We start from the raw sequence: 14,568 nt of genomic DNA, 5'->3' as shown, positions 1-14,568 counted from the left end.
GGCCTTCCAAAAGAGGACACGACTAGAAATCAGTGGTTAAGTTGTATTTACAACACTGTTCCAGAACAGTTTAACCCAAATATTCAGATGTGTCCAGTGCATTTTATGGAGGACTTTTATGGAGGTTTCCTGATCCTGACTACAATGCCGGCTGTTCTGACTCACAGACTGTAAGTAAGTTTTTTATATTTAAAGAATTTGCCACTGACGATTCAAACGCAAGTTTTATGGGCAGTGTAGAGTAGCACTTGTTATTTGTCATTTCTCCGATCACAAATGCAGACATGGTTTTATGTTTACGCGGCCCGATGTAATGCATAAAAAGACAGTATAGTCATTATAATCCATAATTATGTCCCCACTGGATGCAACAAGTGCTTTGTTTGTAATGGGTTTTAATGTTTTTGTCTCATCGCTCCGGCCGGACAGGGCATCACAATATGGTGAGGGGCGTAACATTTCCGTCACACGCTTGAGGTATTCGGCCAATCACAACGCACTGGATAGCTGGCCAATCAGAGCACTCCTCGCTTTTTCAGACAGATGAGCTTTGTAAAAATCGACGCTTTTCAGAAAGGCGGGGCATAGAGGAGAAACAATAATGTACAGTATGTGGAAAATAATGTGTTTTTTTAACCTTAAACCACATAAACACATTTCATTACACCAAATACACAAAAGAATGTTCTTTTTAGCAGCATCATATGACCCCTTTAATATACCCTGCGTTCCATTCGGAAGGGCTCATCCCTATGCCCTAATCCCTTCAAAGGGTTTACCCTTCGGAGTGAGAGCTTCGAAGGGTTGAAGGGTGTAGGGGACCAAACAACTGTTTCTTGAAGTGCCCTTCTGCGTCATCATCACGGGCCCACATGGAGGCGCAGTCATCATGCAAAGAATCTGCGCAAAGGATCATGGGAGCCCAAAGTGTCCATCAGTTGTACCCTTCGAAATCTTTCATTCCGAAGGGCCCTTTGAAGTGGCCAGTTTTGAGCACTTTGGTTTGGAACGACCCTTCAATATGGCGGCCATGATCGTTTTCACTCCGAAGTGCCCTTTGGAGGGCGATATATCCCGTTAGGAACGCACTGATATATGCATCGCTAACTTTTTCTTCTTCTTTGACCTTTAATGGAGGTTGGCAAACCAGCTTTAGGTGCATTTTCTGCCACCTACTGGGATGGAATGTGAGGCATTCGTCATTCATCTTTATTTTCACTATTATATTTTAACAGTATTTTATATTATATCACTCTGAAAAACCCACAACAACAATTGAGTCTGTTTTTTATTTACTCTATGTTTTATTTTTGGGAAAGTCCATTGATCCTGAATGTCTTAACATTGTACCACTTTTCTTTATATATGGTTGTAGTTTTGTGTCATTAATAATTACATTTATATTTACTGCTTTTGAAAATGTATGACATAAATAATTGTAAGCCATTAGATTCATTCCTAAAAAAAATGGCTTAGTATGTTGCACATACATTGTATTAGAAATTGCACAACCACAAGTGAATACATTGAGTAAACTGAGCAAACTGCATTGGCCAGACAGATACATCATTGATCCCATAAAGTAAACTGCAGAAACGCTGTGACTCAGTTTTGTGTCATTAATAATTACATTTATATTTACTGCTTTTGAAAATGTATGACATAAATAATTGTAAGCCATTAGATTCATTCCTAAAAAAAATGGCTTAGTATGTTCCACATACATTGTATTAGAAATTGCACAACCACAAGTGAATACATTGAGTAAACTGAGCAAACTGCATTGGTCAGACAGATACATCATTGATCCCATAAAGTAAACTGCAGAAACGCTGTGACTAGTTGTGAAACATATCTTTACAGAGTGTCTTGATTTGAACAGGGAGACAGTTTAGCTGTGAACTTCTCTCTTATTTGATAGACAACAGAGTGAGCTTCTTCAAAGGAATCCGAGAGCGCTGACTGGACTTGACTCCTCCAGCTCAGCAGTTTGGGTCTGTCCTTCAGAATGTCCCTCCCACTGCACAGAGGCTGAACGAGACAAGAGAATGTATTTTAAAGCTCTTCAGCCCTATAGCTTAGATGTTACCAAACATCTCAAGACAGGTGAAGTAAGACAGGTAAGACTTCTTTATAACTGGTCTGTGGGAACATTCACAGTACGTTTAGCAGCTCTAAGCTCTCACCTGCATGAGCTCACAAACTGCTAAAAGGTCAGCCAATGAGATGTCGTCACCACACAGGAAGGCCTGGTTCTTCAGAAACACGTTTTCCAGCTTGTCCAGTGTGCCATCCAGGTCTGCCAGTACCTTTTTAAGTTTCTCTGGATTTGCCGGTTGTCCCATGCGTGGCAGTAAAACCTGTACAGGAATACAAAACCTGTGAAGTCTTCCAAAATCAGGGTCAAAATCAGGTAAATGTGGTTTAAAACGGTTATAGATGAAGAACAACGTCGCTGCTTGAAATGTCATGTCAACTAACCACGTCAAACCCTACCTCGTGCAGGAAGATGGAGGAAATGTGTGTGCGCATGTTGGCATGATTCCACGCTGTGTACTCATCCACTCTGGCTCTCTTCTCTGGCATTTTGGGGTACCAGTGATCAGGGACATTATAGGCTATTGCCAGATACTTCAATATGGCATCACTGTGACACAAAACCAAAGCTTAGAAGAATATCACACACTTGATCTGTTTTTCTAGCTACACTCTCTCTTCTTACCTCTCAGTGAGAACAAATCCGTTGTCCTCTAAGACTGGCAGTTTTTGCATGGGGTTGAGTTTGGCGAACTCAGGTGTTTTCTGCTGAGCTAGAGATTCAAGTTCAAGAGCATTAAAGTTGTGAAGTTCAACAAATGAAATGAAGTTTGAATTCATAAAGAGTTCTGGCAACAAATATTAACACATTATATTCAGAATAACGTTTATATAGGTCTGGATTTAAAATCATCTGGACTTTACAAATGCATTCAAAACGGCTCTCACAGCCTCCACTGAACAACACACGCACAATAACGTTGCTCACCTTTTCGTAAGGCAATGTTTTCCACCGTGTGTGGTATTTTGTTGTCTTTGAGGAATATTAGTACAGCCCTGCAGGCCTGAGACACGAGATCTAAATAAGCTTTCACTGCCTGTCTGCCAGCCATAGTCAAATTGTGAGTCCTGTAGAAACAAGAAGTATTCCTGTTTGGGATGTCTCAGTCGATTCGCCCCTTTAATAGGGGACGGGCCGGGGCGTGGTTGTGATGTGACTTCGGGTTTGATACAGGACCAGGACATCCCATTTGTTACATACTTAAAATTGACCAAATCACAGGACGTCCCAGACGTCTTCAAATCACGGAGTACATGGAGGAAAGCCATGAGAACACAGGGAGAACAAACAAATTCACATAAAGGCCTCCTGGCTCAGTTGGGATGGGGTAACCCACTGATCCAATGTGCCAGAAACAGATCTGATAACAGAAACATCAATATAGAAAAAGATGTGAATATGTACAATGTGTGAAATGATTTAAGGTAGGTGTGTGTGTGTGTGTGTGTGTGTCGTCCCAGACGTCTTCAAATCACGGAGTACATGGAGGAAAGCCATGAGAACACAGGGAGAACAAACAAATTCACATAAAGGCCTCCTGGCTCAGTTGGGATGGGGTAACCCACTGATCCAATGTGCCAGAAACAGATCTGATAACAGAAACATCAATATAGAAAAAGCTGTGAATATGTACAATGTGTGAAATGATTTAAGGTAGGTGTGTGTGTGTGTGTGTATGTGTGTGGGGAGTTTACTTAGGGTTTGACACAGGACCACAGTGTCCCATGAAGGACATTGTCTACAATTCCACCAAATTACAGGATGTCCCAGCCAGTATGACACAGTTGCCCTGCATACCATGTGTCTTTGCAATGGTATGCAGGACACCATGACTGAAGCTGACTATGATATAATGTAGGATTATAAAAGAAAAACAGAAAAGCTAAACTGACTCCTGGGAGTGAATTTTGAGGGGGGAACAGTTCAAATTTATTATGTTTTTAGAGGAATGAAGAAGATTTCTATATTTTATCCACTCAATACCCTGCTAAAGCTGTGCCAGTTCCACATAAATGTAGCAGGATCTTTTGTATCTGTATTTGTGCAATATTGACTTTCATACCCGGAATACATGTAGCAAATGAGAAAACAGCACGTCAGACCAACAAGTTACTTAACTTAGTTTAGATACAACTATTTTTTTTGTGCCAAAAATCAGTACAAAACCGTTACTGTAACTGAACCGACTTCTCACAAATTCATATCTTTTGCTCTCAATACACTCAATGAATTCACAAATATAATGCACACAATTAAATAATGTGCCATTTCTTTTATAAATAAATACATTCTTAAATGTAGCCGTTTGTATTGATATTTTTGCGCAAGAATATATGTAATCAAGTCTTGATTGACATGTGCAACAAGCTCTCCATCATATGTTGGGTTGCATGACTGACAGTAAAAATCATGTTTATTTATTTTATGTTTATTCATTCCAAATGTCATAACACTGAACCACTTTTCTGCACTACAGCTTTAGTCTTTTTTACATTTTCTGCTCCCCTTGAGAATTTATAACCCTATGCACAAAAACATTACATTTATTCATTTAGAAAACCTTGCGTACATATTTCAAAAAGCAAAAATTATATCAACAAACAAAACAAACAATAAATAAATAAAAATGCAAAGGCTACTTAAACCCCCGGTTTCAAATACAAGGCTTAAGCCTAGTCCCAGAGTAAAATGCAAGTCTGAGTGGTTTCAGCCGAAAGAAACTTGCACTGACTGATATATCAGTGCCTTTGTTTTGTCTCAAGATGCAGACGTTTATGATTATAGAAATTACATAGATGTCCTAATTGAACTAATCCTGGCTAAGTCTAAAGCCTGTCTGTGAAACCAGGCCAACATGTTTCAGTTTAAACCACATATTAATCAAACTGTTCTGGAACAGTGTTGTAAATACAACTTAACCACTGATTTGTAGTTGTGTCCTCTTTTGGAAGACCAAACAAAGTAGTTTCGCTTTCACAACGAAAAATACAACGGCTTAGCGTGCGCTGAGGCCGGGCTAGCGTGAGCCGAGGCCGGGCAAGAGTGAGCTGAGGCGGCGGCATCGAGAACGGCGCGCCTGGCGGATCCGACGAATGAGCGGCAACCATATGTGACGACCCCGGGCTGGACTCCGCTTCGCCCATGGTGAAAGTTGATGTATTCCCTCAGCGACCAGCACAGATCAGCTCTAGGTATGACAAAGTGGATATCGTACTCTTTTGGAAGACCAAACAAAGTAGTTTCGCTTTCACAACGAAGCATACAGCGTCTTCACGACATGGCTACAGCGTCAACAATACTACAGCGAGAATAAAAGTTATGCCTTCTTTCTTTGCGTGAACATTTGGGCGGCGTTATGCAAATCTTCCCACATAGTGAGGTAGATATGTGGGGGCGTGTTAGAACAAGCCGTTTTAGGTAGGTGTGGCTGACTCTGAACTTTTATAAAGAATATCTCTTTGGATTTGAGACTTTAGTCTTTGCAACTTTACAGATCTTCTTTATGCACCAAGAGCTTGTAACACTCCAAAGAGAAAGGAAAAATTGAAATCGCATCATATGACCCCTTTAACGTGAAAAACGTTTTTTTCCCTCTTGAAAACCAATATTCTTAATTTGGCTATCTACTGCTAAGATAACGCACCATAATCAGGGTTCTTACACCTTTTCCAAAGTCAAATTCAAGCACTTTTCAAGCATTTTCATGGTTTTCCAGCTCTTTACAACTGAGGTAAATTGCATGTTTACATACACATTCATGATAAATCATATATTATTGTGCTATTAATAATGTGATAGCATTCTACAGAAGGGTGACAAATTAAAGGAAAACATGTATCATGTTTCAAACTGTAAAATTCAGTAAGATTTATTATGAAAGCAATGCAATTGCAATTTCAATAAGTTTTAAGCACTTTACCCAAAATCCAAGCACTTTTCAAACCTCGAAAACACCTTATTAAAATGCAAGCACTTTCAAGGATTTCCAGCACCTGTACAATCCCTGCATAATCCAAGTGGAAAGAAAATATTTTTCATGTTGCTAGAATTGTCTGCTAAATGAATAAACAAGATTTTTGATGAGTTAAAAGTAATAAACTCAGAGTAGAACATTTTAAAAGCTTTTATTTTGGACACAGGAAATGGTAGAAATACATATTTACAAAGTCAGTACAGTGTTAGACGTTCAGAATGAATTGGTTGCAGGAAAGAGCTTTTAAAAGGGCGCCAGGAAACAACTAAGTGTGTGCAAGTCAAGGCCCAGGCTTCCTTTTGGATGGCGGCTCCCCCTCTGCCTCTTCTGCCTCTTCTTCCTCTTCTGCCTCTTCTTCCTCTTCTGCCTCACGGTTCTGTGATGAAAATTTAAATCACATTTAGTTTTTAATGACAGATGTATCCGTGTGCATCTAGTCAATGTTGTAATACATTTTGAATTTGAATTTGAATTTGAATTCCTAGACTTTAGCTCTGTAATAGAAAACAATTACAACTACTGTACATTTTTTTAGCACTTTTATCCTGAAGAAAAATCCACATGCAGCCTCATGCACTGTTTTTTGTTGTTGTACCTTGGATGTTTCACACTGCATCAGTTGGTTTGCAGTGTTTCTCATCTCCTCATCCTGTTACACAGACATAATATTATAAATTTGCAGAATGCTGTTTTTTATTTTACTTAAAGCGATCACATTTCAAACACTATTAAAAGGTTGACAACTATCAATCCTAGCTGAATAATGCTCAACCACATTTGTTTAGTTAGTGGGTTTTTCAGCACGCACGTTCAACCACGGATGTGTCAGCGCCTCTTCCACGCTCAGACGCTTTTCAGGATCCACAACTAGGAGCTTCTTGATCAAATCTTTGGCTGAAAGACAAAGTAAATATATAACTTACACTGTATGCTTTTAAGTTTAAATATCTCTGACAATATAAACTGATATGACGTACATGCTATTAAACTATTCAATTGTCAATGGAGAGCAAAGACATTACCTTCATTTGAGACCTTCTTCCACTGAGATGGGATGAAGCGGTAGTGGCCGTTAATGATCTGTTCACGCACCGACATGGTGGAGCACTCGGAGTTAAATGGAGGATAACCACCCAAACTATGACAATACAGATACACACACAGCTTTGGGAAAAAATGTCATACATTCATATGTTCATCCAAGCTCAGTTTGCATGAGTTTCGATTACGTTTCGACCAATGGATTGACTTTTCCAGTCATTTATGAATACTATAAAAGTATTTTCGGTAACACTTTACAATAAGGTCTCATTTGTGAATATTAATTCATGCAGAATTAACAATAGCTATGTTTCCATCACCCTGTTTTAATGCCCATTTTGAAGTATCGCATGAAAAATGAGTGATGGAAACGTAAAATTTCGAATAAAAATCCCTTAATTCGCAAAAAAGTTTTTACGCTCGCCTGAGGTGATTTTTGACTTGTGCGAAAAAGGGTTGATGCGAATAATGGGAGATGGAAATGCATTTTGCGAATAAATTCCTCCAAGCGCACCAAAAAAGTCATGTGACTTTGCGCTATGGGACGGCAAAACTGAGGCGCAAGTAATTTATTATATATGAAAATTATTATAGTCTCCTACTTTTCTTAGTGATTTATAGTGCCAGTTTATCAGGAAGTGACGATTTTGTTCTCTTTGACTTGTTGGATGGAAACGATGCTTGTTCGCAAATGTTTTATGCGATATTCCAGTTTTGCACATAATTTAAATTCGCAATTTTGGATTGAAACCCGGCTAATGACCAATTCCTTTTTTACAGCATTTTGCAAGCATTTGCAAGATATAATCATTGAAATTAATAGATTTCATAATTCCTCACCCTCATGTCATTCCAAACCTTGAGTGACTTTTGCCCCAATAAAATTTACTGACTAAGATTTACTAGATTCAATAATAATAAAATTCTCCACACTACTTGTGAAGCTACACAAAAGATTTTTGTATTAGAAATTTTACTCTCACATTCATGAAAGGACCGTTTGATCCAATTACAAAAACTGGTCTGAATGATTCATTCACAAGTCAGACTGATCTGGTTCTCAAGTTTGACTCACTGAATTAATGATCCAGTTGTAGCAATTAAGAGTTCACTGGAGATGAAGATTACCAGTGAATAACAAATAATGAAGTGACTTGTGTGGTTAGGTGCCTTGCTCAAGGGTCTCACCTCAGTCATGGTATTGAGGGTGGAAAAGAGAGCTGTACATTAACCCCCCCCACGACAATTCCTGCCGGACCGGAGACTCGAACCCACGACCTTTGAGTTACAAGTCCGACTCCTTAACCATTAGGCCACGACTGCCCCAATATAGTCTGTTCCATATACAAAAGCTCAATAATGACACTATTATCTTCTGTAGAGCTGATTATAGCTGAATTCAACTTCTCAGAATTGTATGACCTTTGCACTATTATTGAACTAAACTGAAGCAAAACTGAACCGAGATTTTATTGTCTATTGTCTAACAAAGTTTCACACTTCATGTACTAAACTGAATCAACATCTATGTGTTAAGCTGAATAATGACACATAATTGTCTTTTTACAGCTTCTTTACAACTGCATTTGTTTCATAATTGAAGAATTTCAACATAAAAGCTGTTATTTTCTGGTTTATTACTGCACTGCAAAAAATAGTAACCTGCAATTGTTACTTTAAAGAGCCATTTTCTACCTGATTTAACCATATTATAAGGTAGTTTTGATGGAAAAAATTTATATATTTAGGTTGATTTAATGACATGAAATAATATTTTTGACTTGAATAAAACTAGTTAATCTAGTCTAAATCTAGTTAATTTAATCTACATTTCAGTGAGGCTGCTTTAAAACAATCTGCATTATGCAAGTAAAACACTGTATAAATAAATGTGAAACGTTTTAGAATGTAGTGTACCAGTCATACTGCCTACATTTATGATACTTTTGCATCTTTTTTTTGAAGCTTGACAGCCCCAGTCCTCATTCACTTTCATCATATTTAATAGAGCAGACAGGGTAACGTTCCCATATACTGTAATTCACTTTTTGTGTGGAAGAAAAAAAGTCAAATGGGTTCGGAAAAGACTAGGGTTGCAAAGGGGTGGAAAATGTCTGGTAAATTTCCGGGAAACTTTCCAAAAATTCCCGGAAGTTTCCAAATTACTGGAATGTTTTTGAAATTTACTGGAAATTTTCCACCTTTTTGCAACCCTAGAAAAGACAAGTAAATGATGACCATTTCATTTAATTTTTAGATGAACTACTCCTTTAAGTAGAATTAACTGATTCATATTTACTCATTCAACTTTAATCTCTACTAACCAGATGAACAGTAGGACCCCCAGGCTCCAGTAATCGACTGCTTTTGTATATCCTACAGTCGCAGCGTGTGTGAACACCTCCGGGGCGAGATAGGTGGGCGTCCCGCAGAGCGTCTTCATCAAGGAGGATTCCTCCAAAATCTTGGACTGATTAAAATCCGTAATCTACAAAGCATTGAGAATTCACATGTGTGAGGAAAGCAGGTTATCTCAGGTTCAGGATTATTTCTGTGCATCCTGTTTCAACTACAAAGACAAAGCTTGGCTGGATCTCTGAACTTTGGAACTGCGACAATTAAAGGAGAACGATGTCAGAATCTGAGGCTAAAGCTACGTCAGTTTCAAAGCTCTCAGGCAAACACACCTTAATCAAACAGATGTCGTCATGTGAAGCCAGCAGCACATTCTCAGGCTTGAGATCTCGATGAATAATCCCGTTATTGTGGAGATACTGGAGAGAATATAACAGAACATGTTTGAAATTTGTTCTTACTGCTATACCTTGTCTCCTGGTTTGGTTTTCTAATAAACCTGGCATTATACACTGTAGAAATATTGTTGGTTCTGTGGCAAATTGCTTTTGCACCTCTATTGTAAGTTGTTTTATCTGCTAAATGCATATTGTCTTGAAGACCACTTTTCCTTTAAAAGCACACTGGCATGAGATTCTGCACACAAGTAACGGGCATAAAAATTAGTTAATTGTTTTTTGAAAAAAAGTACAACCTTCAATAATATAGTTTTGAAATGGGAAATTTTTAGTAGTTGCTTTTAAAATGATTAATCATTAACATTTATCATAGTGTGATATTACTTTACAGCATATAACTACAAATTTTAGGCCCCGTCCACATGGAGACGCGTTTAGCTGTATACGCATAAATTTTGTATCGTATAGGCGTTTTGTCCACACGGATCTTTGTCTTGAAGAGCACTTTTCCTTTAAAAGCACACTGGCATGAGATTCTGCACACAAGTAACGGGCATAAAAATTAGTTAATTGTTTTTTGAAAAAAGTACAACCTTCAATAATATAGTTTTGAAATGGGAAATTTTTAGTAGTTGCTTTTAAAATGATTAATCATTAACATTTATCATAGTGTGATATTACTTTACAGCATATAACTACAAATTTTAGGCCCCGTCCACATGGAGACGCGTTTAGCTGTATACGCATAAATTTTGTATCGTATAGGCGTTTCGTCCACACGGATCCGGCGTTTTGGGAGAGTGAAACCGATATTTTTAGAAACCGGGTCCAAGAGCGGATAAATCTGAAAACGCCGCCCTTGCGTTTTTGTGTGGACAGCGAATCCGTATATTTTCTGAAAAGATGACGTCATCAGGCCACGTCTCGCCCCTGGTGAGACACCGTTACGTCACATAACAGCAACAAAAACATGAACAAACACTGAACGATTGTCTTTTTATTAACTAACATTAACACAGATTAATAAATGTTTTGTTCCATGTTCGTTTGTATACCGCGCGCAAGGTTTATGCGCATAGTCCAAGTCTTCTCCATTTTTAGTGTATCTCTGTGGCAGAATTATAGCGCCACATACTGGTCTGGCATGTATACTACAGTGTTTTGTGTCGGTTTCGTGTGGACGCAGATATTTCTTGAGACGAGGGGAAAAAAAAAAGATCGGATAGGGAAAGCTCTGGCTTCGTGTGGACGTAGCCTTAGTTCTTAAGAGTATTTCTTTTTTTAAACCAAATAGTATAGTTTTATAATAATGACATTTATAGGTTATCAGCCACGACATAAAAATAATGATAAAAATATATATATCAACCAAAAAAAAATAAAATAATAAACTTTCAACTTTTTAGTAACCATTAGACATACTCAATAAAAAAGTTCGGGGTCATTAAGGTTTATATATATATATATATATTATTTTTTTTATTCAGCAAGGATGCATTAAATTGATCAGAAGTCACAGTAAAGATATTTTCATTCAATCAAAATATTTGTTATTTAAAATATAATATTTTCAATTTTTTTAATCTTCTTTTGAACGTTCTATTCATCAAAGAATTCTGAAATAAAATTTTCCACTAAAATATTAATCAGCACAACTTTTTCAAACATTGATAATAATAATAAACGTTTCCTGAGCCTCAAAGCAGCATATTAGAATGATTTCTGAAGGATCATGTGATACTGAAGACTGGAGTAATGATGCAGAAAATTCAGCTTTGCTGAAATTATGAATTTATTCAAGGAATAACTTACATTTTAAAATGTATTCAAACAGAAAACAGTTCTTTTAAATTGTAATAATATTTCACAATATTCCTATTTTTATTGTATTTACTTTAAATTTTTTCAAAAACAATTTTTTAACTAAAATTTTGAGTTGGTAGTTGCCATTTCAACATGGTACTACAAAGCAGTCTTTCTCCATTCTAAATGGTCAGTTGACTGATTTGAACGGTTTGACTGTCTATGGGGAAGCAGTGCAGGTTCATGCATGTGCTCATTTAAAAAACACATTTAGAGGAAGACACCGTTTGAAGCATCTCTCATAAAGACGTACCTCCACAGCCCTGAGCATTTGATAAAAGTAGAGTTTGGCGACTTCTTCCTCCAGCTGTTTCTTGGCCTTGATCCTGCCAAACAGCTCTCCTCCTTCAACACTATTCACAGCACAGAGATAATGAAATAGACAGCGAATCCGTATATTTTCTGAAAAGATGACGTCATCAGGCCACGTCTCGCCCCTGGTGAGACACCGTTACGTCACATAACAGCAACAAAAACATGAACAAACACTGAACGATTGTCTTTTTATTAACTAACATTAACACAGATTAATAAATGTTTTGTTCCATGTTCGTTTGTATACCGCGCGCAAGGTTTATGCGCATAGTCCAAGTCTTCTCCGTTTTTAGTGTATCTCTGTGGCAGAATTATAGCGCCACATACTGGTCTGGCATGTATACTACAGTGTTTTGTGTCGGTTTCGTGTGGACGCAGATATTTCTTAGGACGAGGAGAGAAAAAAAGATCGGATAGGGAAAGCTCTGGCTTCGTGTGGACGTAGCCTTAGTTCTTAAGAGTATTTCTTTTTTTAAACCAAATAGTATAGTTTTATAATAATGACATTTATAGGTTATCAGCCACGACATAAAAATAATGATAAAAATATATATATCAACCAAAAAAAATAAAATAATAAACTTTCAACTTTTTAGTAACCATTAGACATACTCAATAAAAAAGTTCGGGGTCAGTAAGGTTTATATATATATATATATATTATTTTTTTTATTCAGCAAGGATGCATTAAATTGATCAGAAGTCACAGTAAAGATATTTTCATTCAATCAAAATATTTGTTATTTAAAATATAATATTTTCAATTTTTTTAATCTTCTTTTGAACGTTCTATTCATCAAAGAATTCTGAAATAAAATTTTCCACTAAAATATTAATCAGCACAACTTTTTCAAACATTGATAATAATAATAAACGTTTCCTGAGCCTCAAAGCAGCATATTAGAATGATTTCTGAAGGATCATGTGATACTGAAGACTGGAGTAATGATGCAGAAAATTCAGCTTTGCTGAAATTATGAATTTATTCAAGGAATAACTTACATTTTAAAATGTATTCAAACAGAAAACAGTTCTTTTAAATTGTAATAATATTTCACAATATTCCTATTTTTATTGTATTTACTTTAAATTTTTTCAAAAACAATTTTTTAACTAAAATTTTGAGTTGGTAGTTGCCATTTCAACATGGTACTACAAAGCAGTCTTTCTCCATTCTAAATGGTCAGTTGACTGATTTGAACGGTTTGACTGTCTATGGGGAAGCAGTGCAGGTTCATGCATGTGCTCATTTAAAAAACACATTTAGAGGAAGACACCGTTTGAAGCATCTCTCATAAAGACGTACCTCCACAGCCCTGAGCATTTGATAAAAGTAGAGTTTGGCGACTTCTTCCTCCAGCTGTTTCTTGGCCTTGATCCTGCCAAACAGCTCTCCTCCTTCAACACTATTCACAGCACAGAGATAATGAAATAACTCATCAAAAAACATGTTTAAAACATTTGGAAAAAAAAAAAAGACTGACAATTGTGTAGAACAGGTAAGAATATGCAGTGCTTCCTTGTCTAGCAACTCACGGCAACTTTTCTTTAAAGGATCTAAAAATACAAATACAGATAGAAATAATCTGTACCCAAGTTAATTCGGCCTGCGAGTTCATGTTGCTAACTATTCTCCAACAAAACGCCACAGGAACTTACTACTCCAAAACAATGTAGTAAGAATCTTCTGTCTGGTAGAAATCTTCTGTCTTGATCAGGCACGGCTGCAGGGACGAGAAATACGATGAGATGTTTTATCTATAGCTCTGTAGCATTTAAAGACTCATTCATGACTTACATGATCAATTTTCTTTAAAATTTCAATTTCCCGTTCTGCATTTCGTGTGGCCGTCTGTAGAACACAAACACAAAATGAATCAGGTATGAGTCATTTTAAACATTAGTGTGTACGGACAAAATCCTAAAGCATTATACGTCCTTTTTTAATGGATACACATCACCTAATAGTAATTCTCATGAAATAGGTCTCACACAACACTAATATTTTCTAAATTGAAAACAACTTTCACACCTGTTGATCGATTGCTTTGTTCCGAAACAGGGATTTAAATTATTACAATGTTGCTTTTTATTCTTGGTGTGGTTCGCTTTCACACGGCAAAGTTTGGAAACGGACCAAATTTGTTAATACAAGTCACGCGCGAGTAAACTGTTCTCTCATTGGTCAAAGTTCCATGGTTTATTTTCCGGGATTCCACTTAGCTGTCAAGGCTGTCATCCGTCAGTTATATTAATTCTGGAGTCCAGGATTCATCGGGAATTTTTTTTTAAAATGCACCTACTACGAAGAAGCGCAATAAGAGGGCATTATAAAATGAAAAAGTGCGCTTTCATTTGGGCGAAGACGTGCTCACCCACAGACATTCACAGGTTCATTTGGAGGTATTAGCAAAACAACAAAGCTAATGCTTTTCACGGAATTTACGTAATTACCCATCATACATTGTGATATAGCCTGGTTCGTTGGTCTGTTAGATTGGATTGCTTTCTCACTACAACCGAAC

General features: G+C 37.1%; 2 protein-coding genes across 2 annotated transcripts in view; both read right to left on the bottom strand.

Moving 5' to 3' along the window:
* Positions 1–1,710: 1,710 nt before the first annotated feature.
* LOC107567457 (glutathione S-transferase theta-1-like) lies at positions 1,711–3,232 on the bottom strand. The gene is made up of 5 exons (XM_016253137.1): positions 3,026–3,232; positions 2,723–2,810; positions 2,497–2,647; positions 2,187–2,360; positions 1,711–2,031 (listed from the first exon to the last, which is right to left on the bottom strand). The coding sequence occupies exons 1-5, from the start codon at positions 3,147–3,149 to the stop codon at positions 1,858–1,860; spliced, it is 711 nt and encodes a 236-aa protein (XP_016108623.1). The 5' UTR covers positions 3,150–3,232; the 3' UTR covers positions 1,711–1,857.
* A 2,977-nt stretch (positions 3,233–6,209) lies between these two features.
* Positions 6,210–14,568, bottom strand: part of LOC107567453 (serine/threonine-protein kinase Chk2-like) — a 14,203-nt gene continuing 5,844 nt past the window's right edge. Inside the window, exons 7-13 of the mRNA XM_016253134.1 lie at positions 13,350–13,449; positions 9,800–9,886; positions 9,437–9,600; positions 7,094–7,209; positions 6,880–6,965; positions 6,667–6,720; positions 6,210–6,447 (exon numbers count right to left, since the gene is read on the bottom strand). Of these exons, the coding sequence (XP_016108620.1) occupies positions 6,352–6,447; positions 6,667–6,720; positions 6,880–6,965; positions 7,094–7,209; positions 9,437–9,600; positions 9,800–9,886; positions 13,350–13,449 (703 nt within the window). The 3' untranslated portion in view covers positions 6,210–6,351. The remainder of the gene's footprint in view (positions 6,448–6,666; positions 6,721–6,879; positions 6,966–7,093; positions 7,210–9,436; positions 9,601–9,799; positions 9,887–13,349; positions 13,450–14,568) is intronic.

This window comes from Sinocyclocheilus grahami, unplaced genomic scaffold (assembly GCF_001515645.1).
Source record: "Sinocyclocheilus grahami isolate Dianchi unplaced genomic scaffold, SAMN03320097.WGS_v1.1 scaffold1160.1, whole genome shotgun sequence".
In the NCBI taxonomy this organism is placed as follows: domain Eukaryota; kingdom Metazoa; phylum Chordata; class Actinopteri; order Cypriniformes; family Cyprinidae; genus Sinocyclocheilus; species Sinocyclocheilus grahami.
Note: the sequence above shows the minus strand (reverse complement) of the source record. Positions and strands in the feature narration are given on the sequence as shown.